Here is a 26,838-nt window from a genome sequence, read left to right on the forward strand (position 1 = left end):
AAGCTCTGTTGATCATTGCTAGACAGACATTTTCAAGTCTTGCCATAGATTTGTAAGTAAAAAAACAAAAAAAAAACTAGGCCTCTCAGGAACATGAACGTCTTCCTGGTAAGCAACTCCAGTGTATAGTTGGTCTTATGTTTTAGGTCTTTGTCCTGCTGAAAGGTGAATTTGTCGCCCAGTGTGTGTTGGAAAGCAGACCGAACCTCTAGGATTATGCCTGTGCTTAGCTCTATTCCATTTATTTTTCTTTAAAAAAAACTCCCTAGTTCTTGCCGATGACAAGCATACTAATAACACGATGCACCCACCACCATTCTTCAAAATATGAAGAGTGGTACTCAGCGATGTGTTGTGCTGGATATGCGCCAAACATTACACTTTCATTTAATCGGATGGGGCAACTGTGTCTCCTGACCCCTCCTGTGTCAGTCTCCAGTATTTATGCTGCAGTAGTTTATGTGTAGGGGGGCTAGGGTCAGTCTGTTATATCTGGAGTATTTCTCCTGTCTAATCCGGTGTCCTGTGTGAATTTAAGTATGCTCTCTCTAATTCTCTCTTTCTCTCTTTCTTTCTCTCTCTCGGGGAACCTGAGCCCTAGGACCATGCCTCAGGACTACCTGGCATGATGACACCTTGTTGTCCCCAGTCCACCTGGCCGTGCTTCTGCTCCAGTTTCAACTGTTCTGCCTGCAACTATGGAACCCTGATCTGTTCACTGTGATTACTATTATTTGACCACGCTGGTCATTTATGAAGATTTGAACATCTTGGCCATGTTCTGTTATAATCTCCACCCGGCACAGCCAGAAGAGGACTGGCCACCCCTCATAGCCTGGTTCCTCTCTAGGTTTCTTCCTAGGTTTTGGCCTTTCTAGGGAGTTTTTCCTAGCCACCGTGCTTCTACACCTGCATTGCTTGCTGTTTGGGCTTTTAGGCTGGATTTCTGTACAGCACTTTGAGATATCAGCTGATGTACGAAGGGCTATATAAATACATTTGATTTGATTTTGATTTTAAATTTGATTTGTATTCAGGACAAAAGCTAAATTCTTTGCCACATTTTTTGCATTATTACTTTAGTGCCTTGTTGCAAACAGGATGCAAGTTTTGTAATATTTTTATTCTTTACAAGCTTCCTTGTTTTCACTCTGTCATTTATTTTAGTATTGTTGAGTAACTACAATGTTGTTGATCCATCCTCAGTGATCTCCTATCACAACACTTAAACTCTGTAAATGTTTTAAAATCACCATTGGCCTCATGATGAAATCCCTCTGTGGTTTCCTTCCCCTCCGGGCAAATAGTTTAGGAAGGGTGCCTGTATCGTTGTAGTGACTGGGTGTATTGATACACCATCCAACGTGTAACATTTAGAACCGCAACATGCTCAAAGGCATATTCAATGTCTGCATTTGTTTTTACCCATCTACTAATAGGTGCCCTTTATTGCGAACCATGGGAAAACCTCCCTGGTCTTTGTGGTTGAATCTATGCAACTGGCAGTTCCTTCTGGCTTTACCAGTGTAAATCATCAACAATAATCAGAAAACCAATAATACATACCCAGAAAGTGGCTTTCTCTACCCAGACAATCATACACACTTAGGACTTCAAGTCACATACTTTATCATATCATCAAAGAGGATCATTTCAAATACCTAGCATATTTATAATTGTCTGTGTAGAGCTAGCCACTATCTGGTTTGTAATCTTATTAGAGAATTCCGTGGTCAGTGAAGTGGATGTGGGAAAGGGCATTCGTGGCAGGTGTGCCCTCTACCCATCTCATTTGTCACGTGACGACAGAGGACACTTGTGAGGTGTGCTCTCTATATCATTATATAGCAAGTTATTTATACGGGCAGGTTCGAAGGTGCCTTCTTTCAATCAGGTCCTTTACGCAGACAGAGCTGAGTAGTTGAGCACGACAAACAACTCTCACAAACAACAACCACTATGCGTCATTGAAATGTGAGTAAAATAAAGTATTTTATCTTATAAAAGAGGATAAGAAGATGACTCCCTCACCATTGTTCGTTGTGTTAAGGTGATATCGGCTGCGAAATGCTAACGGCTCAGTCAAACAGCCATTTTGAGTCTATTGATCTGATAATAATAATAAAATTGTATTGGTCACATACACATATTTAGCAGATGTTATTGCGGGTGTAGCGAAATGCTTGTGTTCCTAGCTCCAACAGTGCAGTAGTATATAACAATTCACAACAAACACACAAATCTAAAGGTAAAATAATGGAATTAATAGAATATAGTATTTATAGTATAGTATTTACATATGAAATGAGTAAAGCAGTATGTAAACATGATTAAAGTGACTAGTGTTCCATTATTAAAGTGACCAATGATTCCAGGTAGCAGCCTCTAAGGTGCAGGGTTGAGTAACCGGGTGGTAGCCGGCCAGTGATGGCTATTTAACATTCTGATGGCCTTGAGATAGAAGCTGTTTTTCAGTCTCTCGGTCCCAGCTTTGATGCACCTGTATTGACCTCGCCTTCTGGATGGTAGCAGTGTGAACAGGCCGTGGCTCAGGTCCTTGATGATCTTTTTGGCCTTCCTGTGACATCGGGTGCTGTAGGTGTCCTAGAGGGCAGGCAGTGTACCACCGGTGATGCGTTGGGCAGACCGCACCACCCTCTGGAGAGCCCTGCAGTTGCGGGTGGTGCAGTTGCCATACAAAGTGATGCAGTTGCCATACCAGGCGGTGATACAGCCCGCCAAGCCAAATTTCTTTAGCCTCCTGATCCTTAACTAGCCTCTTAAAGCACTTCCTGATGACAGAAGTGAGTGCTATGGGGCGATAGTCTTCTAGTTCAATTACCTTTGCTTTCTTGGGTAGAGGAACAATGGTGGACATTTTGAAGCACACTTCCTGATGAACTCAGTCACCGTGTCCGTGTCAGAGGCTACCGGGAACATATCCCAGTCTGCGGGATCAAAACAATCTTGAAGAATGGATTCCGATTGGTCAGACCTTAGCAAGGGAACTTCCTGTTTTAGTTTCTACCTATAGGAAGGGAGGATTTGCCGAAGGGCGGGTGGGGGAGGGCCTTGTAGGCATCCCGGAAGGGGGAATAACATTGTTCAAGCATTTTAGCAGTGCGAGTACTACAGTCAATGTGTTGATAGAACTTCAGTAGCATTTTCCTCAAATTTACTTTGTTAAAATCCCCAGCTACAATAAATGCGGCCTCAGGATATGTGGTTTCCAGTTTGCACAAAGTCCAGTGTAGTTCCTTGAGGGCCGTCGTGGTATCGGCTTGAGTTGGAATATACATGGCTTTGACTATAACCGAAGAGAATTCTCTTGGGAGATAATACGGTCGGCATTTGACTGTGAGGTATTCTAGGTTGGGTAATGAAAGGACTTCTGTACGTTATCACAATCACAACATGAGTAGTTAATCATGAAACATTCACCACTGCCATTCTTCTTCCCGGAGAGTTCTTTATTCCTGTCTGCAAGATGTACTGAGAACTCAGCTGGCTGTATGGACGGGGACAGTATATCCGGAGAGTGCCATGATTCCGTGAAACAGACTATGTTACAATCCCTGATGTCTCTCTGGAAGGAGATCCTCGCCCTGAGCTTGTCTACTTTATTGTCCAGAGACTGAACATTAGCGAGTAATATACTCGGAAGCGGTGGATGGTGTGTACGCCTCCTGAGTCGGACTAGAAGTCCAAACACTTCTTCTCCGCCGGCGGCATCTTGGAGCAGCCTCTGGGATAAGTTCAATTGCCCTGGGGAGTACAAACAAAGGATCCAACTTGGGAAAGTCGTATTCCTGGTCATAATGCTGGTGAGTTACCATCGCTCTGATAATGGGCCTAGAACCTGTCTAACGTTCAGATGTTACAGTTGTAATAAAAACAAAATATTTTTCAAAGGTGTTGTCTGGTCTGTTGACCAACTCAATAGGTGGCTTGTCACAAACCTGTGTGTCTTGTGTTTTGGTGGAGTTGTTCCCCACATTAAACAGTAACTGGCGTAGTCTGGTAGTTGTGCCATTTCAGCTAATCCTAGTTGGCAGGGGTTACTACAATATACTAGTCATGTTGGTGAAAACACTACAGTGATTACTACAGTATACTACAATCATGTCTGCAAACACTGTACAGTGAATATTATAGTATACTACAGGAAAGTCTGCTAAATAGAAATAGAGTACAGTATTTAGACCATAATTACATTATATTTAGACATATATACAATATAGTCTTTTTTAATGTGGGTACATACATTTAGGTACACATGTGCAAACTGCAAATTAGCAGGCACACACACGCGCACACACTACTCCAAACAGGAGCGAGTTGGAGAGACATTCATGAGATGCAGGATATGCATGAAGACCAGTTGATCTGCATGATAATGTTGTTTTTGAGAGGGGAGGGGTTAGAGACTGAGGCGGCATGCTGCTTTGCAATAAAGTAAAATATTCAACTTGGATTGAGTGGTGCAGGGAATGTTGAACAACTACATGTAAGGGTCTGCTTTTCTTTTCTTAGTCAACCATGTGTTCTTTTTCTTTGTATTCTTGAACGTAGCCCTGTTTCTTTGTTTTCTGGAACGTAGCTCTGTCTGTCATTTTTGTTCATTGATTTCACCTGTGTTTGTTTCTCACCTGGTCTCATCAGCTCCCTATTTAGTTCAGTTCTTTCTGTTCATATGGTTGTGAGGTAGTGTTTGTTTTTTGACTGCCTACCTGTGTTTGACCATTGCCTGCCTGTGACCACGGTTTCTGAGTTCTGTGAAGGTTTACTAAACATCTGCGTCTGAATCTACACCTTTTTCTCCCTGAGTATTTATTACACTACAACTGTAGTTGCAGTGTCAGTTGACATTGTTCAGGTAGCTAGGTTAACAACAATTTCAAGGGGATTGACATCTCCCAACATTATGACGTTTGAACATTATTACAATGTTGTTTAAACATTAGTATCGGGGGAGTGGATATGCTGGTATCAAGTCCTCAGCCATCATTATAGTAATACTACCACTCAAATCTTTCAGTTTGTGAGATGGTTCTGATTATTTGCATATTCAAAACGAGAGTTAGAGTGTGGGGTATTTGCATATACAGGAAGAGTCTGCAGCTGTCATTAGGTGAAAACCCAGAGGCTTCTGAGAGAGAGAGAGAGAGAGAGAGAGAGAGAGAGAGAGAGAGAGAGAGAGAAAAAGATACACACGCTCACTTTGATGAAGACAGACAGATACGAGATGAAGCATGGCTTCCCGCCACACCTGGGACACAACCCCTGTCCTCACCCGTCGAATGTTAACCCTATCAGTCCCGAGAACCCAGCAAAAATCAGCTGTTCATTTATCGGACTTTAATTTATCTGCACACCCAGCCCTTATTTTTAGTTTGACCATTTCTTTTCAGGACAACCAGGGCTAAAGGTAAAACACACAACAATCTGACATAAACAGTTGCCTTCATGAGTTTCATTGACAAATGTCAATGCAAAAAAAAGATCAACATTTTGTTACGTTACAGCCTTATTCTAAAATAGATTAAATCTACACACAATACACAATGGCAAAGCAAAAATAGTTGATTTATATATTTTTTGTTAATGTATTAAAATAAAAAATTCAATAAATATCACATTTACATAAGTATTCAGAGACGCTACAAGCTTGGCACACCTGTATTTGGGGAGTTTCTAACATCCTTCTATGCAGATCCTCTCTAGCTCTGTCAGGTTGGATGGGGAGCGTCGCTGCACAGCTATTTCCAGGTTTCTCAAGAGATGGTCGATCGGGTTCAAGTCCGGGCTCTGGCTGGGCCACTCAAGGACATTCAGAGACTCTTGTTTCTCATTGTCTGAGAGTCCTTTAGGTGACTTTTGGCAAACTCCAAGCTGGCTGTCATGTGTCTTTTACTGAGGAGTGGCTTCCGTCTGACCACTCTACCATAAAGGCCTGATTGGTGAAGTGCTGCAGAGATGGTTGTCCTTCTGGAAGGTTCTCCCATCTCAATAGAGGAACTCTGGAGGTCTGTCAGAGTGACCATCGGGTTTTTGGTCACCTCCCTGACCATGGCCCCTCTCCCCCGATTGTCAGTTTGGCCGGGCGGGCAGCTCTAGGAAGAGTCTTGGTGGTTCCAAACTTCTTGCATTGAAGAATGATGGGGACCTTCAATGCTGCAGAAATGTGTTGGTACCTTTCCCCAGATCTGTGCCCAATCCTGGCTTGGTTTTTGCTCTAACATGCACTGTCAACTGTGGAACCTTATATAGACAGGTGTGTGCTTTTCCAAATCATGTCCAATAAAGTTGTAGAAACATCTCAAGGATGATCAATGGAAACAGGATGCACCTGAACTACATTTTGAGTCTCATAGCAAAGGGTCTGAATACTTATGTAAATACGTTAAAAAAAAATATATATATATACATATGTTACATTTTATGGGGTAATGTGTGTAGACTGATGAGGGAAAAATGAATTCAATCCATTTTTTAATAAGGCTGTAACGTAACAAAATGTGGAAAAAGGGAAGAGTTCTGAATACTTTCGAATGGACTGTATGTCCTGGGATTTCCTATGATCTTCTATGTAGAAGAACCCCTTACTTTTGAATAATTGGGTTAAATGATCCAACTGCCTGTCAGACTCATAAACTAGCTCTTTCAGCTTTACTTTGGCACCATGTTGTTTGCTGAAACAAGAGGTGTGTGTGTGTGTGTGTGTGTGTGTGTGTGTGTGTGTGTGTGTGTGTGTGTGTGCAGTGAAAACAAAGTTAATCACAGGTGCATGTGCCGTGCGTGTCATTAGAACACACGTGCATGCATACACAAGTGTGTACGTGCAGTGTGTGCATGCATGTATAATCTAATGTGCTGTATGTGTGTAGAGGTTGTTAAGTGAACCGTTGGGATTGTTTGTGTAGCTGGTTCCCTGGGCCTGCGGAGAGAGAGAGGCTGGTGGAGTGGGGCACACACACACACACACACACACACACACACACACACACACACACACACACACACACACACACACACACACACACACACACACACACACACACACACACACACACACACACGCACAACCACAGTACATTGAGTGTGTAATGAGGCAGACACACGGCAGCGCGGCTATCACACAGCGCCTTGTCATGATTCATTATTCGGGTGTCAACAAAAGAGGAGAAAACCATACACCACAATAACACCGCCTGGGTCTAGTCTGCTAGCACAGTGGGAACTCATCGTGATTGTAGCACTGTGGTTTATTGGGTTATGCTTAATTCAATTCAATGAGATTTTATTTATTTAAAGGCCCAATTGTGTTGGCGTAAAAATAGTGGATAATTATATGTATATATGCTTACAATCACCTGCATATATGCCTACCCTTAGTTATTTCTTCTTTGGCACGTTCAGCTTGACTTTGGTAGTTTAGAAAGGCACTCAGTGTGCTTCTGTGTTTGCTCACATGTGTACATACTCTTACAAATAGTGCTGTTGATGTCTAACCGTGGATGTTAGGACACATGCACACTACAGTAGAAGTTTTCACGGGTCCAAAAAGTTGGATTGATCTGAGGACTGTCAGACCCATTCTGAAAAGGCCCGTGGAAAAACAGACCCAAACAGACCTGTGCTGTTTCGGATCCGAGAAACCCGTTCAGATCTGCCTAATGATCCACAGTTACTTGTTCTTAACTGCCTATAAAAAATGTTATATATATATTTGTTGTTTTGATGTGTTGCATATTAAAAATGTTTTATTGGATTTTACTTTCCTAAAACAATAATTGTCCCCCTCATGTTTCAGTTGTCAGAGATTCGAGCACTAAATGCATCAGGGCATTGCATGCATTGGCCTATTGGCTTAGGCGTCTACTGTATGATATTAATATTTAAAATATAAATATGTCACATGGAATGACGCTGGAGAGACGAAGCAGGTACGGGTAGTAAAATATTTAATAAATAACGGACATGGAACGAGACAGGAACAGCGTCAGCAAACTAATACTAAAGACAAAAACATTACAATACAGCCGTGGGGAACTGACAAATATAGGGGAGGAAATAAACAGGTGATGAATGAGTCCAGGTGAGTCCAATATCGCTGATGAGTGTGACGAGGGAAAGCAGGTGTGCGTGATGGATGGCAGGAGTGAGTGATGCAGGGCAACCTGGCGTCCTCAAGCGCCAGGGGGAGGGAAGAGCGGGAGCAGACGTGACAGTGCCCCTCCCTTTCTTGGGGCGCCACCCGGCCGTGGCAAGCCGGTTGGGGCGAGGAAGCCCGATGAACCGGCAGGAGTGTGAAAACCTGGCAAGCCGGCTGAGGCATGGGAGCCTGGCGATCCGGCTGAGGCAAGACGCCTGGCGATCCCGCTGAGGCAAGACGCCTGGCGATCCGGCTGAGGCAAGACGCCTGGCGATCCCGCTGCAGAGAGGGAGCCCGATGATCCGATGGAGAGTGACGTGGGATGGGAAGCCGCCGAGCCAACCGAGGCAAGGAAACCTCTTGAGCCAGCCAGGGCGTAGAAGCCCAATGGGCTGGCTTAGGCACCTCCGGTTCCATCGGCGCCGGAATACACACCGACGTCACCAACAACAAAAAAACAAAGAATTTGCATACCGCCCTAACAGATCCACAGATGATGCAATCTCTATTGCACTCCACACTGCCCTTTCCCACCTGGACAAAGGAACACCTATGTGAGAATGTTGTTCATTGAATGCTGTTCAACATCATAGTGCCCACAAAGCCTATCACTAAGCTAAGGACCCTGGGACTAAACACCTCCTTCTGCAACTGGATCCTGGACTTCCTGACGGGCTGCCCCCAGGTGGTAAGGGTAGGCAACAATACATCTGCCACGCTGATCCTCAACAATGGGGCCCCTCAGGGATGTGTGCTTAGTCCTCTCCTGTACTCCCAGTTCACCCACGACTCCAACACCATCATTAAATTTGCTGACGACACAACAGTGGTAGGCCTGATCCCCGACAACAATGAGACAGCCTATAAGGAGGAGGTCAGAGACCTGGCAGTGTGGTGCCAGGACAACAACCTCTCCCTCAATGTGAGCAAGACAAAGGAGCTGATCGTGGACTATAGGAAAAGGCGGGCCGAATAGGCCCCCATTAACATTGATGGGGCTGTAGTGGAGCGGGTCGAGAGTTTCAAGTTCCTTGTGTCCACATCCCCAACAAACTATCATGGTCAAAACACACCAAGACACTCGTGAAGAGAGCAGGACAACACCTTTTCCCCCTCAAGAGACTGAAAAGATTTGGCATGGGTCCCCAGATCCTGAAATAGTTATACAGCTGCACCATCGAGATCATCCTGACCGGTTGCATCATCGCCTGGTATGGCAACTTCTCGGCATCTGATTGTAAGGCACTACAGAGGGTAGTGTGTACGGCCCAGTACATCACTGGGGCCAAGCTTCCTGCCATCCAGGACCTACTGTATATACTAGGCGGTGTCAGAGGAAGGCCCCAAAAACGGTCAAAGACTCCAGTCACCCAGGTCATAGACTGTTCTCTCTGCTACCACATGGCAAGCAGTACCGGAGCGTCAAGTCTAGGACCAAAAGGCTCATTAACAGCTTCAACCCCAAGCCATAAGACTGGTGAACAATTCATCAAATGGCAACTGGACTATTTACATTGACCCCCCTTTGTTTTTACACTGCTACTGGCTGTTTATTATCTATGCATAGTCACTTTACCCCTACCTACATGTACAAATGACCTTGAGTAAGCCGTACCAATGCACATTGACTCGGGTCTGGTACTCCCTATATATAGCCTCGTTATTGTTATTTATTGTGTTCTTTAAAAAAAATGATACTTTAGTTTATTTAGTAAATATTTTCTTAATTCTATTTCTTGAACTGCATTGTTGGTTAAGGGCTTGTAACTAAGCATTTCACATTAAGGTCTACAACTTTTGTATTTGGCACATGTGACAAATAAAATTTGATTTCATTTGATCTATAGGCCTGCATAGCCTGCAAACATTTACAAAAGTAACTTTATTACGGTACTATCAAAAGTAGGCCTAATTCAACTCATTGTTTATAGGGACAATATGTACAGGTTATTATATTGGGCCATTAAATGAAGTTTTGCAGCCCTCTTTGTTTTTTCCTTTTCATGGTTTGAGTGCGAGTAGCCCTATAGGCCTAGCGGTAATTCTATTATATGGCAGCAAACACAACATGAACTTAATTTGGCTAAAGAAACGGGTTCATCAGAACCTAACAAATGACAGCAATGGGCTAATGCTATACATTTTGTATTAGTGATTTAAATGTTTCGTGATTGAAATACTTTGATGGTTCACAACTTCCTCTAGCTAAATCAAGAGAAAACAGAGGTATTTACACAGAGAGAGAATCAAGCCACACATTTGAATTGACAGGCAATAAAGATAAAACACCAGGTAAAAAAAACTAGGTGCTATTTTATATTCTGAACTAAATTTAGAATCACACATTACCAGCACCATCTAAACCTGCAACAAGTTGCATTCCACTGCCATTAATGCTGCATTCTATTCTACAAGCACCTGAATGTAATCTCTTTTTCAAGACCTTGTGTGTGATGAAAGAAACCAATGCAATAACTACTTGCCTTTTAAACATGAAAAATAAACATGATAAGAAATTGATGCAGGAGCCTTGAGAAGCTTTGCAGTGTACATCTCTAATTATGAGGATAATTTATGGTGTGGGCCATTTATAACGGCGTTGATTTTCAGTGGGTCTTTTAGTGGTTTGATTCAGCCGTGGAGGACATCTCCATAAAAAAGCAAGTACTTCAGGGCCAGTTTTGAGCACACTCCTTACCTGCGGCTGCTAAGCAATCACATGAAGAGGCCCGGGGCTTTAAGCTATTGTCAGCCATCTGAGACTTACTCTAGGCTCAAATAGACACCTGGTGTCTCAAAGGCTCCCATACAAGCCTGCTTACTGTAGCTGTCATCTCAGATGACTCCAGATAGCCACTCCAAAGAGGAGGTGAAACGGACATCTATAGCCACACATGATTTGTGTGTCTTTGTCAGCTAAATGGAGAGAAAAAACTCAATTCTGAATAATATGAGGGGTACCAAAATGAGTGGGTACCATTACCAAAACCAGGGGGGATGCCTCTGATTGGCCCAGCCAGTGGAGCATAAAAAGGGCAGGTGCTGCAGAAGGCCTGCATGCAGAGTTACTAAAAGAAATGAGGGCTATTTATGGGCCCCCTTGGCACTCATTCCTGGCCAATCAGAGTCCGGATGTGGGCAATGAGCAGGGGGCTGCTGGGGGCTACCATGCAGAGACACAGACTGCAGCATGTACCTGCTCCCTGGAGGCCTCAGATCTCTGAGATAACAGGCACACACAAAGAGACTGGCAGTCTGAGTGTAGCTTACTGAGAGCAAGAGCAGGGAGTCTGTGTCTATTTCAACCTGCTTCGGTTTACACTTCTAGAACTGGAACAGAGCTGGGACAGAAAAGGCAACAGTCTGTAAAAAACAGATCACAGTGGCCTTGAGTCGAGAGGTCCAGATTCTTTGAAATTGAGAGACTGTTAGAGGACCGTGTGCTGACGGGAAACAAGCGCTGATGTACAACTCTGCACTGTCCCCCAACTCCCCACTTCTGCACCAGTGGTGGCGGAGTTTACCTGGAAAAAATGATTAAGTGGCGGTCAAACCGGCGTTGGGCAATTGAGCCTGAGAGAAAGGCTAATCCATCATGGTGAAGGCTAATGCCAGAGAGCAGCATTAGATGAATGGAGCGGGGTATCGCTGCACTACCCTTCCCATCCCCTCCTCCTTCCCCCTTTCTGTCACCTCACTCTTTCCTTTGAACAAGGAGGGAGGAGGCGTTGCATTTCCACACCATGCCTTATGTATGAGGTCCCAGGGTGTGTTGGGTTTCGATCCAAACGGGAGACCTGTTGACCTATCAGAGGTGAGAGATTGAGTATCTGGCCTGCCCCTGAAAACGCATATTGACTAAGTCCTAAGACTATCAGACACTGAAGAGAGAAGGGAGGGAGGGAGAGTGGGCCCAAGGGGAGGGCTGGGACTCCCTCTTGTGTTCCCCCAATCACATGGGACCTGGGTAACCCTGGCGACGCAGAGAGCCTCTTGACGGTCTCCCTGGTGACAGTACAAACACACCTCCTGCTGTACAAAAAAGAGCACACTTGACAATGTTCCAGATTGGAAATGTACTTCGATACTCTCCACATTTAGATGGACAGTGCCAGCCTCATCCGAGCAGTTGATAGCAGCTGTCAACACTCTCTAGAACTCTTATCACTTTCTAGAGCCTATACAGTTTGAGTGTAGGAATGAGTCATACTATTGTAGCTGACTGTTATCATTAGCATTGTAGCAACTACTGGAAACAGAGTAGGGCACTTGGGTCAGCACAATACACACACATACACACAGTAATACAAACACGAATTACGAGGTTCTTTCTCCATCAATTGCAGGCTAAGGGGGGAGTTGTGTATACAGGCGAAACCGATAACTCTTGAGTATAAACAGTGGAAAGTCTGATTGGTGGACTAGGGGTGGCCCGGTGCAGCACTCAAGAGAATGTGAGTTATCAGCTGAGAGCAAACATCTGGTGTCATGTAACTCTCTGCTGCTACAGATACAGCTGGCTCTCCTCTTAATCCCCACACATAATGCTAGGAGAGGAACTGAGAAATACCACTCCTTTCTGTTCTTCTCTCTTTCATCACCTATACCGTATCTCTCTCTCTGTTCGTCAGTCTTGCTTTCTCTTTTTCTCTTCTTTCCAATGGCAGCTCTTTCCACAGGTGGAAAATGTTCGACATACAGTATCCCTGGATCTCACCCAGGGAGTTAGCTCTACTACCGTAACAGCATTCCGATACTTGGAGTTTAGTTTATTATAATCCCAATTAGCTACTACACATGCAGCAGCTACTCTTCCTGGGGTCCACATCAAATGTACAAATACATGACAAAGTACAGCACAGTAATAGACAAGATCAACATAAGATATTAGATTCAATAAAATGTTTTAAATAAGAGTTATATATAGGAAAGAGACAACAAAAATACTACTTATACACTATTCATATATACATATTCTTATATACAGCACAATTCAATTTGATTTTTAGAAAGAGGAGAGGTGCTGTGAAATAATGTTTTTTAATCTGTTTTTTAAAAAGCTAAACTTTTTGCCTGAGTAACCTCTGGTGGCAGCGCATTCCACGACCGCATGGCTCTATACATAACTGAGCGAGGCATTAAATCTGTTTTTGGTTTGGGTACTGTGAAGAAACCCACAAGGCGAGTCTGGTGGGGTATGTATACTGTTTTGAAGGGTATGCAAATAGATTATACAAGTCAGGCATTTTCAACACCCAAATGATCCTTAAAAAGACTAGAAAAAAAGTAGTACATTTCTCATCAACCCTCAATCATGAACGACTAGTTTTGTGTTTGCAGTTAAGTCTCGGTCCCGCTCCCCCTCTCCGGCGCTCAACTTCACCGGTTTATTCATTATTACGCACACCTACCACCATCGTTACGCGCACCTGCGCTTCATGAGACTCACCTGGACTCCATCACCTTCCTGATTACCTCCGCCATATCTGTCACTCCCTTTGGTTCTTTCCCCAGGCGTAATTGACTCTGTTTCATGTCTGTACGCAACTCGTGTTTCTTGTCTTGTTTCGTTATTCATTCAATTCACTCCCTGTACTTGCTTCCCGAATCCTAGCGTACACATTACATTAAGGTCAAGGATTGCTGCTTTTTTTGAGCCAGCTGCAGCTTTGCAAGGTCTTTCTTCGCTGCACCTGACCATATTACCAGGAAGTAATCAGGATTGAACAAGATCAAACAACCAGTACAGGTGATCTTCGTGTTGAAAAACACAGAACATCTTTTTATAACAGACACTTCACGACAACTTTGTCAATATTTTTTTAACTAGCCAAGTCAGTTAAAAACAAATTCTTATTTACAAATTCAGACATCCCTATGAGACTCCCAATCACAGACGGTTGTGATACAACCAAGGGTCTGTAGTGACTGCCTCTAGCACTGAGAAGCAGTGCCTTAGACCACCTTTATTTAACTAGGCAAGTCAGTTAAGAACAAATTCTTATTTTCAATGACGGCCTAGGAACAGTGGGTTAACTGCCACTGTTCAGGGGCAGAATGACAGATTTGTACCTTGTCAGCTCAGGGATTTAAACTTGCAACCTTCCGGTTACTAGTCCAACAGTCGAACCACTAGGCTACCCTGCCACCCCATATGACTTGACCATGATAACTGATATGACTTGACCATGTTACTCCTAGGAGATCATCTTCTTCAACTTGTTCAATGGTCACAAGCTTGATGCACAACTCCTGTTGAGGTTAAGGTCTAAGAGAATGCTTTGAACCAAATACAAGGCTTTTGGTTTCAGTTTATTGTTAATGACCTATTCTGACACTGAGTGTAAATCCTTACTAGGAGTCTCAGTGAGGTCACCTGTCACATTATTTTACATTATGAAGCTTTTGTTTGTTTATAAATAGCACAACGGGAGAAAGAGGGAGCAGGTGAGACCAGCTGTGTATTGACAGGGGTCACGTTTTATATATATATTTTTTCTTCAATAGAGTGATCAGAGACGTGCAACTATAGTTTTCTCCACAGAACACATTCGGCAGAAAATAGTTTTTTCTTCCGATGACAACAGAAGTGCAATGCTATTTGGCTGGCAGCCACACAACAGCTTACAATGAAAAAGCAAGCACACACACACACACACACACACACACACACACAGCATATCATCCTACCGTCCTTCCTGTAGAGGTTGATCTCCACTTTCCTCTCCTCCGAGCCCAGCAGTGCTTGAGCCAACTGGGCGATGGCCAGCCGCTTGGTGTGAGGGCCGTACAGGAAGTTGCAGGTGCAGGGCTTCTGCATGATCTCAGCCCGCGAGTAGCCGCACATGGCACAGAAGCCATCGTTGCAGAATATGATGGCGCAGTTCTCCACCCGGGCATTGGCAATGATGAACTTACGACCTGAGGATGAGAGGAAGAGGGAGATGAGGAAGATGGTAGGGAAGATACAAAGTGTGTATGTGCATGTGTGTGGCACCATGTTGTTTGCTGAAACAAGAGGTGTGTGTGTGTGTGTGTGTGTGTGTGTGTGTGTGTGTGTGTGTGTGTGTGTGTGTGTGTGTGTGTGTGTGTGTGGTTTGGTGTGGTGTGTGTGACTAGTGCAAACTTGTGCATTCACAGTGGAGGAGCCATTTAAACCTATTACAACCCATGAGACTCTGCATTGTTTCAAAGGAAGATGTTCCCAGGCTTAAAGCAGCTGTCAACTCCCCCCTCTCTCTGACATATACACCTTTCCTCTACCACATATGTATATAAAATCCTTAGCTTTGGAACATTGCTGCAGGGACTTGCTTCAATTCAGCCACAAGAGCATTAGTGAGGTTGGGCACTGATGTTGGGCGATTAGGCCTGGCTCACAGTCGGCATTCCAATTAATCCCAAAGATGTTCGATGGGGTTGAGGTCAGGGCTCTGTTCAGGCCAGTCAAGTTCTTCTACACAGATCTCGACAAATCATTTCTGTATGGACCTCGCTTTGTGCATGGGGGCATTGTCATGCTGAAACAGGAAAGGGCCTTCCCCAAACTGTTGCCACAAAGTTGGAAGCAAAGAATTGTTGAGAATGTCATAGCGTTAAGATTTAGCCCGAACCATGAAAAACAGCCCCGGAACCTTATTCCTCCTCCACCAAACTTTACAGTTGACACTATGAATTGGGGCAGGTAGCGTTCTCCTGGCATCCGCCAAACTCAGACTCGTCCTTCGGACTGCCTGATGATGAAGTGTGATTCATCACTCCAGAGTACACGTTTCCACTGTTCCAGAGTCCAATGGCGGGGAGCTTTACACCACTCCAGCTGATGCTTGGCATTGCGCAAGGTGATCTTAGGCTTGTGTGCGGCTGCTCGGCAATGGAAACCCATTTCATGAAGCTCCTGACAAACAGTTATCGTGCTGACGTTGCTTCCAGAGGCAGTTTGAAACTTGGTGGTGAGTGTTGCAACCGAGGACAAACGATTTTTATGCACTACGCACTTCAGCACTCAGCGATCTTGTTCTGTGAGCTTGTGTGGCTTACCAATTCGCGGCTGAGCCGTTGTTGCTCCTAGACTTTTCCACTTCACAATAGCCCTACCTACATATACACATTACCTCAATTATCTCGAGTACATTGACTCGGTACCGGAACCCCCTGTATATAGCCTCGTTATTGTTATATTATAGAGTTACTTTTTATTTGTATTTTTCATATATTTTCTTACTTACTTTAAAAGAAATCTGCATTGTCAGTTAAGGGCTTGTAAGTAAGCATTTTATGGTAAGGTCTACACCTGTTTCATTTGGCGCATGGGACAAATACAATTTGATTTGATTTGATTTGATTTAACAGCACTTACAGTTGACCCGGGGAAGCTCTAGCAGGGCAGACATTTGACGAACTGACTTGTTGGAAAAGTGGTATCCCATGACGGTGCCACATTGAAAGCTCTTCAGTATGGCCATTCTATTGCCAATGTTAGTCTATGGCGATGGCATGGCTGTGTGCTTGATTTTATACACCTGTCTGCAACGGGTATGGCTGAAATTTCTGAATCCACTCATTTGAAGAGGTGTCCACATACTTTTGTATATATAGTGTAGCATGGAGAGATGGATGGAGGGCCATGTATGCTATAGCTTGAGCTAGCAGCCCACCATAGTGTTGGCTATTACGCTATAGCTAGCAGCTGAACATAGCCTTGGCAATCACACTATAGCAGGGGTTTCAACCCTGTTCCTGGAGAACTACCGCCATGTAGGTTTTTGCTCCAACCCCAGTTGTAACTAATCTTGTTCAGATTATCAACCAGCTAATTACTAGAATCAGGTGTGGTAGAACAGGGTTGAAGAGCCCTGTGCTATAGATAGTAGCCCACCATAGCTTTGGCTATCATTTTAAAACTAGCAGTTCACCATAGCCTTAGTGATTATGATAGTGCTACAGTAGCTTTTAACATTAGCATTGTAACATTCACTGAATTTAAGTGTTAACAGTATCGCTTCTGTCCCGCTCCTGGCAGCAACCTGGGCTTGAACCAGGGACCTGCTGCAAACATCGACCACAGTCCCCCACGAAGCTTCGTTACCTATTGCTCCACAAAAACTGCGGCCTTTTGCAAGGGAACAACTACTTCAAGGTCTCAGAGTGCGTGAAGTCACCGATTGAAATGCTGCTAGCGCGCACCGCTAAACTAGCTAGCCATTTGTGTGTGTGTGTATGAAGGTGGAATTAAGTTGGCACTGATCCTCGCTTTTCTCTGCATCTATGATGAGCTGTCTTGTTATATGGGAACCATGGACGAATGACTGCTCAGGCTGACTCAAAACACATCTGAAGGCCGCTAACAAGAACATTGGGAGGAAGAATGTTTGCTATTCTCAAATTAGCAGGGCAGTATTTCTGTTCTATTCAGATGCAGTGGTCCCCTAGGATTCTTTTCGACAGTGGTGGCAAAATTAGCGTTGGTGGGACGTGGTGGTGTGCGTGGCCAATGGCACGGTCTCCGATCAGATTTTTTTTAGGCCTTCTTGGCCGCAGAGACAAAATGTTGTTGTTTTAAAGCTAATTTCCTGCAATTCTACACATTTTGTCATGGGCGGAGAGAAATTTGTAGTTATAATGCTCATTTCCCCAAACTCTACACATTTTGCTATTAGGCTGAGCATTTTTTTTTTGCAGTTTTACAGCAAATTTCCTGCAATTCTACACATTTTGCCATGGCTTATGACGTGTTTTTATGCTATCTGAGTGACTCGAACATAACAAAATCAATATTGGCCCACATTTCATGCCATTTTGGGAATTTTACATTCTCCGACTGTCTTGTTTTTATTTTGGTGATTGTTAGTTCTCAAAGATGATCTTAGAAATATAGAATATAGAAGTCCATTATCATTTCTCCATGCTTTATATCTGGTTGTATTCAAGTTTCCACTGAAAATGTGTTGTTTTTATATAGCTTTGATGTATCTCCGCCTTGACATATTTTAGACACATTTGCCATTTCCATTCCATTTATTGGAGGTCTTTACAGGAGCTGTCATCGGTAAATCTTCTTCAAGGACTAAACCACACGAAGCACAAAGTGTCTCAGCATTGAGAATGCTTCGAGACTTTGCTCACATAATTGCCTTTCGTTCAGCAAGTCAATCTAGACCTTGAGCACAATGTATCGTGACTCTTAAATAAGAAGCGAACTTATTCCAAGTGGGGTTCAAAATGGGCAATTTTAACTGATATTAAGGCAGATAAGCACTGCTTTGCTTTAGGTTTTTGACTGAACTAACAAACAGTGTTTAAAGAATAACATCCGCTTGTCCAAATTACACTATGGTATTGTAATTAGGTTCTGTATTGAACTGTAGTTCGATTCTAACCGTTAATGGCCCAAAGATGTATGCGTGTGGGACAGGTTTGTGTATCAATTGCCAAGCCATAACTTGGCTTACTATCTGTTATTACAATATCGACTTCCTTAGTGTCTCACTCCCAGCGATAGTTTATTTTGTGATCACAAACTGTGTGCGTGTTGTGTGTGTGTTATGTGGCACTGTGTATTCATTCACCTGTTCCAGAGAACCCAGGGAAGCAACAATAAAAACCTGTCTTCTCTTATTCTCTCTCACACACAAAGACACACATGCATAACACCCTTCACGGGCCTCACACCACCAGCTGGCCCCGCACCACCAGCTCTTACTGTCTGAAGAAGAAAAAGCCACATACATACAGTAACAACACGCCAGCTTTCTCTCTCGCGCTTCCTCTCAGTCACTACCGCTCCCTCATAACTCTCTCTCTTTCTCACACATTCACACTAACACAGATAGATCACAAACAACAACTCCCAGCCAGGTATGGAAAGGGAAGAGAGGGCAAGGACAAAACACTGCAAGGCCCTGACCAAATCCAATCTCCCATATGGCACAGCTTGTACCCTATGCTACGCACATAGGGTGGCATTTGACTTGTAAAATAGTTGAAAATTAAAATCTTAGCTTACACTTTGAGCTTTTTAATAATAGCTATTGGAGTGAACGTGGGATGAAAACCAATTCAATTTCACTGGTACTGTTTCCAGCTATTTTCCCAAAGACTGCAAGACTGTTCATTTCCTTGGCCAATTGAACTATGATCTGCGCATGCCCCACCATACCTTCTCCACTGTGCAATCCGGTTTTCGAGCTGGTCACGGTTGCACCTCAGCCACGCTGAAGGTACTAAATGATATCATAACCGCCATCGATAAAAGACAGTACTGTGCAGCCGTCTTCATCGACCTGGCCAAGGCTTTCAACTCTGTCAATCACTGTATTCTTATCAGCAGACTCAACAGCCTTGGTTTCTCAAATGGCTGCCTCGCCTGGTTCACAAAACTACTTCTCAGACAGAGTTCAGTGTGTCAAATCGGAGGGCCTGTTGTCCGGACCTCCGGCAGTCTCTATGGGGGTACCACAGGGTTCATATCTCGGGCCGACTCTTTTCTCTGTATATATCAACAATGTCGCTCTTGCTGCGGCTGATTCCCTGATCCACCTCTACACAGACGACACCATTCTGTATACATTTGGCCCTTCTTTGGACACTGTGTGAACTAACCTCCAAACAAGCTTCAATGCTATACAACACTCCTTACGTGGCCTCCAACTGCTCTTAAAACCTAATGCATGCTTTTCAACTGTTCGCTGCCCGCACCCACCCGACAGTCTAGCATCACTACTCTGGACGGTTCTGACTTAGAATATGTGGATAACTACAAATACCTAGACCGTAAACTCTCCTTCCAGACTCATATTAAACATCTCCAATCCAAAATTAAATCTAGAATTGGCTTCCTATTTCGTAACAAAGCCTCCTTCACTTACGCCGCCAAACATACCCTGGTAAAACTGACTATCCTACCGATCCTCGACTTCGGCGATGTCATTTACAAAATAGCTTCCATTAGTCTACTCAGAAAACTGGATGCAGTCCATCACAGTGCCATCCGTTTTGTCACCAAAGCCCCTTATACCACCCACCACAGCAACCTCTATGCTCTAGTCGGCTGGCCCTCGCTACATATTTGTCACCAGACCCACTGGCTCCAGGTCATCTATAAGTCTATGCTAGGTAAAGCTCCGCCTTATCTCAGCTCACTGGTCACGATAACAACACCCACCCGTAGCACGCGCTCCATCAGGTATATCTCACCAAAGCCAACACCTCTTTGGCCACCTTTCCTTCCAGTTCTCTGCTGCCAATGACTGGAATGCATTGCAAAAATCGCTGAAGCAGGAGACTCATATTTCCCTCCCTAACTTTAAACATCAGCTATCTGAGCCACTAACCGATCGCTGCAGCTGTACATAGCCCATCTGTAAATAGCCCACCCAATCTACCTACCCCATCCTACCTACCCCATCCCCATATTGTTTTTATTGACTTTTCTGCTCTTTTGCACACCAGTATTTCTACTTGCACATCACCATCTGCTCTTCTATCACTCCAGTGTTAATTTGCTAAATTGTAATTACTTCGCTACTGTGGCCTATTTATTGCCTTACCTCCTCACGCCATTTGCACACCCGACCATTTGCACACCCGACATTCTTTTTTTCTATTGTGTTATTGACTGTACGCTTGATTATTCCATGTGTAACTCTGTGTTGTTGTTTGTGTCGTACTGCTTTGCTTTATCTTGGCCAAGTCGCAGTTGTAAATGACTTGTTCTCAACTAGCTTACCTGGTTATATAAAGGTGAAATAAGAAAAAAAAATTAAAACATTTGGCGAGTACTAATGGTTAGCTACAAATGATATCGCTGGACAAAACATGCTTGAAATGAAATGTATAAGGCTTGGTGGTGACCTACGGGAGGAGATGTGAGGAAATGTTGATATGTATGTACAATGGTGAAGTCGAATAAAATAAATATTAATATGTATGCCAGGAGTAGATATCCTACCATAGAGGCACACACAGGATGACTGCTAGGGAACTGCTGACAAAGATCAGTGTTAATTCTTCCCCTTCAGAACTGCAACAATGTGAGAATCATAAAATATGTTTGGGGAGAGGGAAAGCTTTTTCCTGTCCTGGGAAGCTTCCTGAAACCCAAAAAATGAAGAGTTTGAAAACTTTACTCTGGTATGCTTTGTTCAGTTAAGTGTGCAGGCTCCATTTGGGCGTAGCGAGGTTGGGGTGTCACCGGGGGTAGTGCTTATCAAACACATCCTAATGAGGCTCTGGCTGAGAGAGGCAGAGGAAGAGAAGAGAGGCTGATTAAAGACAAACCAGTGAAACTCACAGGGAAGGAAAGAGACAGTATGACTTACACACACCAATACACACACACACCAGCCACCGGAGACATGCGCTGTTCTCCATGCTCCCGTCCGTCAGGCAGTACCGGTGCATCAAGGCTCAGACCAACAGACTCCTAAACAACTTCTATCCCCTGGTCAAAAGACTGTTAACCTCTAGGGGAACGCCCACCCAGATATGCAATGGTTCATTGGATCAATCTAAAACCTCACACATACACTGCTGCCATCTAGTGGCCAAAATCTAAATCGTGCCTGGGCTGGAATAATACATTATGGCCTTTCTCTTGCATTTCAAAGAAAGATTTTTTTCTTTGTATTATCTTTTACTACATCTGATGTGTTATATTCTCCTACATTAATTTCACATTTCCACAAACTTCAAAGTTTTTCCTTTCAAATGGTACCAAGAATATGCATATCCTTGCTTCAGGTCCTCAGCTACAGACAGTTAGATTTGGCCATGTCATTTTAGGCGAAAATGTAAAAAAAAGAGTTGGATCCTTTAAATGGCTAATGACTACTGCTCTCCCTCTCCCACAGACGATCCACACTGACAATATGCCCCTTCCACATATGCCCGTCTTACTTTTCTTTTTATTCTATTTTTTGTTATTATCTTTCATCATTATTATTAATATTACATTATTATCATTATCACTGCATTGTTGGGAAAGAGCTCTCAAGATAAGAATGTTTTACACCTGTTGTATCCTGCACATGTTGCAAATCAACTTTGAAACTTGAAACACAATGCAGCCTGAATATTTCACCAGGCCTCAGGGTTGTCTGTTCACGACGCTTAGTCCATCTGTGAGTGGATAGCTTGGGGACCTGCACCGTATGGTGAGGGGGCGTAGGGACTCCCATGACTAGCATACAAAAGACTGTGTGTGTATCAAATCAAAGTTTACTGGTCGCTTACACAGATTTGCAGATGTTATCGCAGGTGCAGCGAAATACTTGTTTCTAGCTACAACAGTGCAGTGATATCGTGTGTGTGACATGGAGCTGTTTTCTATCTGTGTATGCCTGTTGCATCCCACTCAGCTGATGCTCTGTAAGAGACTAGCAGACAAAACCATAAAGACACAGACATAAACAGAATGAGTGACCTATTATCAATAACCCCTTGCCTTGCTCTGGACAATCACCTGAACCCACAAAGCCTGCACTTACACTGACTGTACAAGACATTAGGAACACCTTCCTAATATTGACTTGCACGCATCCCTCTTTTACACTCAGAAAAGTCTCATTTTGTCAGGCATGGACTCTACAAGGTGTCGACAGTGTTCCACAGGGATGCTGTCCCATGTCGACTCCAATGCTTTCCACAGTTGTGTCAAGTTGGCTGGATGTCCTTTGGGTGGTGGACCATTCTTGATACACACGGGAAACTGTTGAGCATAAAAAAAACAGCAGCGTTGCAGTTCTTGACACGAACCGGTGTGCCTGGCACCTACTACCATACCCTGTACAAAGGCACTTAAATATTTTTGTATTTCCCATTCACCCTCTGGATGGCACACATACACAATGTCTTTCAATTCTTGGCTTAAAAAACCTTCTTTAACCTGTATCCTCCCCTTCATATACACTGATTGAAGTTGATTAACAAGTGACATAAATAAGGTATCATAGCTTTCACCTGGTCAGTCTATGTCATGGAAAGAGTTCTTAATGTTTTGTATACTCAATGTATAACCCCATTAACATCATGTAACTTGCCCATCCAGAAAAGCAAAAATATTGGAGATTATCAACAGAAATTAAAAAGCTGTCATGCCTGGTGTACAGTATAGATCTTGACCTCATTACTTCAGACAGTACTGCAGTGTGTAAAGGGATGTTGAGGTCATCATAACATTTTATGACATCCATTCTGGAGAAAGATCTAGGATGGGGCTTTCCCTCCCCCAATCCGAACCATAACAATAAGCTTGAATACTAAGGTACTATCTAGAACATAAATATCCCCATAGGAGAACCCTTTGAAGAACCCTTTTTGGATCCAAGTAGAACTATTTTGGGTTCCATGTAGAACCCTTTCCACAGAGGGTTCTACCTAGAACCAAAAAGGGTGCTCATATGGGGACAGCCAAAGAATCCTTTTGGAACCCTTTTTTTCTACAAGTGTATTTACATTCCCTAGCACGTTACATTTTTACAATCAACACAATATTTTATGGGCCATTCCTCAAGGAAGTGAGTTTGAACTCCCTAAATGGGGTAATGCAGATTTATGCAAAGTGGGTTTCATTCCGAGGACACTGGTAGGACTTTAGTCTATAAAATGGTTAGTATTTCCTAGACGAGTGCTAAGAGAGTTGGTAGAGCAGACACACATATAGCCGAAGAGCTTCAGGGGAGAGGCAGAGAGGGGCAGAGGAGAGGGGGGGATGACACAGGATGGAGTGTTGGAATGGCAGAGTGGTCACAGAAGTGAGAGCGGAGGAGGAGAGTGAAGGACAGCGAAAAGGAGGAGGAGAAAGAGGAGTATGAGGAGGGAGGCAGCGGGTGGTGGACAAAGTGACAAAGTGCTGCCTGTTGGAGCTCAGAGTGGACCACTGATAGAGAAGCGACACCGAGGACTGAAATATACCTTCGCTTCCAACTGAGCTGCTTGAGTAGCTTTCCAACTAGTTTATAAACTCAAAACTCAATTCAAACATATTTTGTTGCCACAGATTTGGTTGCTACTCTTTGTAGTTAGGGCTGGGCGATATGGCCAAAATATCATATTAATGGTTTTTTTCACATTTTTGATGCTATGATGGAATTTGACGGTATTTTATGTTTTTAATTAATAAAAGTTCTACATTTGCTTTATGAATAGTGTGTGACCCTAGGATGGCTCCCTCCAGTCTGATTTATCTGTTTTATAATGTTCAATTCAACTTCAGCCTAAAATAATTTCCTGCATTTCCATCAATTTATGCATTTCCTGCACTCATTTGAGATCATTTCCACGCTGCCACGATATGGGCAAAAATACTAGGCCCTATTTTTAACCAAATGTTGCAATTGCGACTTAGATTTAGCTAGCCAGCTAAGAAAATACAAACTAGCTGTTTGCAGATGGAAGAAACACAAACTAATATTGTAATTATAGAACGCTTGTGGATTTATATTAAAACCAAATTGGAAACAACATTGTTGCATGTGCTGCATTGACCATGCAGACTGAACGAAAGTGTCTCGTGGTGTTACATGTGCTGCATTGACCATGCAGACTGAACGAAAGTGTCTCGTGGTGTTACATGTGCTGCATTGACCATGCAGACTGAACGAAAGTGTCTCGTGGTGTTACATGTGCTGCATTGACCATGCAGACTGAACGAAAGTGTCTCGTGGTGTTACATGTGCTGCATTGACCATGCAGACTGAACGAAAGTGTCTCGTGGTGTTACATGTGCTGCATTGACCATGCAGACTGAACGAAAGTGTCTCGTGGTGTTACATGTGCTGCATTGACCATGCAGACTGAACGAAAGTGTCTCGTGGTGTTGCATGTGCTGCATTGACCATGCAGACTGAACGAAAGTGTCTCGTGGTGTTGCATGTGCTGCATTGACCATGCAGACTGAACGAAAGTGTCTCGTGGTGTTACATGTGCTGCATTGACCATGCAGACTGAACGAAAGTGTCTCGTGGTGTTACATGTGCTGCATTGACCATGCAGACTGAACGAAAGTGTCTCGTGGTGTTACATGTGCTGCATTGACCATGCAGACTGAACGAAAGTGTCTCGTGGTGTTACATGTGCTGCATTGACCATGCAGACTGAACGAAAGTGTCTCGTGGTGTTACATGTGCTGCATTGACCATGCAGACTGAACGAAAGTGTCTCGTGGTGTTACATGTGCTGCATTGACCATGCAGACTGAACGAAAGTGTCTCGTGGTGTTGCATGTGCTGCATTGACCATGCAGACTGAACGAAAGTGTCTCGTGGTGTTACATGTGCTGCATTGACCATGCAGACTGAACGAAAGTGTCTCGTGGTGTTGCATGTGCTGCATTGACCATGCAGACTGAACGAAAGTGTCTCGTGGTGTTACATGTGCTGCATTGACCATGCAGACTGAACGAAAGTGTCTCGTGGTGTTGCATGTGCTGCATTGACCATGCAGACTGAACGAAAGTGTCTCGTGGTGTTACATGTGCTGCATTGACCATGCAGACTGAACGAAAGTGTCTCGTGGTGTTGCATGTGCTGCATTGACCATGCAGACTGAACGAAAGTGTCTCGTGGTGTTACATGTGCTGCATTGACCATGCAGACTGAACGAAAGTGTCTCGTGGTGTTACATGTGCTGCATTGACCATGCAGACTGAACGAAAGTGTCTCGTGCTGTTACATGTGCTGCATTGACCATGCAGACTGAACGAAAGTGTCTCGTGGTGTTGCATGTGCTGCATTGACCATGCAGACTGAACGAAAGTGTCTTGTGGTGTTACATGTGCTGCATTGACCATGCAGACTGAACGAAAGTGTCTCGTGCTGTTACATGTGCTGCATTGACCATGCAGACTGAACGAAAGTGTCTTGTGGTGTTACATGTGCTGCATTGACCATGCAGACTGAACGAAAGTGTCTCGTGGTCAAGCAACAACAAATGCGCTCCTTGAGTGACAGGGGGTGGGACTAGGTCTGTGGGCACAGCAAGGCTCCAAACATTCAAATACCATTATAGAAGCTAAAGTAAAAACCCAAACCGGTCCCTGCATCAATACCGGTTGTCACGAATCTCGCCGAAGATGGTGCCTCTTCCTGTTCGGGCATCGCTCGGCGGTCGTAGTCGCCGGCCTATTAGCTGCCATCGATTCCCTTTCTGTTTGTTTCTGTTTATTGGGTTTAATTGGGTACACCTGTTTTGAGTTAGTGTTTGTTTGTAGGCTGGGTATTTGTGCAGGCTTGTTCTGCTATTTTGGTGTTGGTGTATAAGTGTATGCTCATTATTTTCCGGACAAAAAAAAAAAGTTTTAGTCCGGTGTATTTTGGACGGGGGGTTTCTTACGCCCTAGTGTTGGCATGTCCATGTCTCAGCTGTCGTTGGAATAAATAGATACACGTACGACATTACCTGCTCTCTGAGTTTTACTCCTCCACCGCAACATTTGTAGAAGTCGTAACACCGGTATTTAGTCAAATACGGTATACCGCCCAGCCCTATTTGTAGTATACATACACTACTCTCTAAATATAACAAAAATAAATAAATAATTGTTTGCTATTACATGGGGAATTACATGCACAGCAGCACCTTGTATTCCACTCAATGTTTAGCAAAGGCAGAGTTACCTAAGAAATCAAGTTTGAGCAACAAACTGACAAGACATTTGTTAAAACACAGCTTGTGTCACCGTTCAC

At 43.8% G+C, this 26,838-nt stretch overlaps 1 protein-coding gene across 1 annotated transcript in view; it reads right to left on the reverse strand.

The window, feature by feature from the left end:
• Window positions 1-26,838, reverse strand: part of kcnh2b (potassium voltage-gated channel, subfamily H (eag-related), member 2b) — a 317,198-nt gene that overhangs the window by 272,249 nt on the left and 18,111 nt on the right. Inside the window, exon 3 of the mRNA XM_065019434.1 lies at window positions 14,846-15,076. Coding sequence (XP_064875506.1) covers window positions 14,846-15,076 — 231 coding nt within the window. The remainder of the gene's footprint in view (window positions 1-14,845; window positions 15,077-26,838) is intronic.

This window comes from Oncorhynchus nerka, linkage group LG6 (genome assembly GCF_034236695.1).
Source record: "Oncorhynchus nerka isolate Pitt River linkage group LG6, Oner_Uvic_2.0, whole genome shotgun sequence".
Classification (NCBI taxonomy): Eukaryota; Metazoa; Chordata; class Actinopteri; order Salmoniformes; family Salmonidae; genus Oncorhynchus; species Oncorhynchus nerka.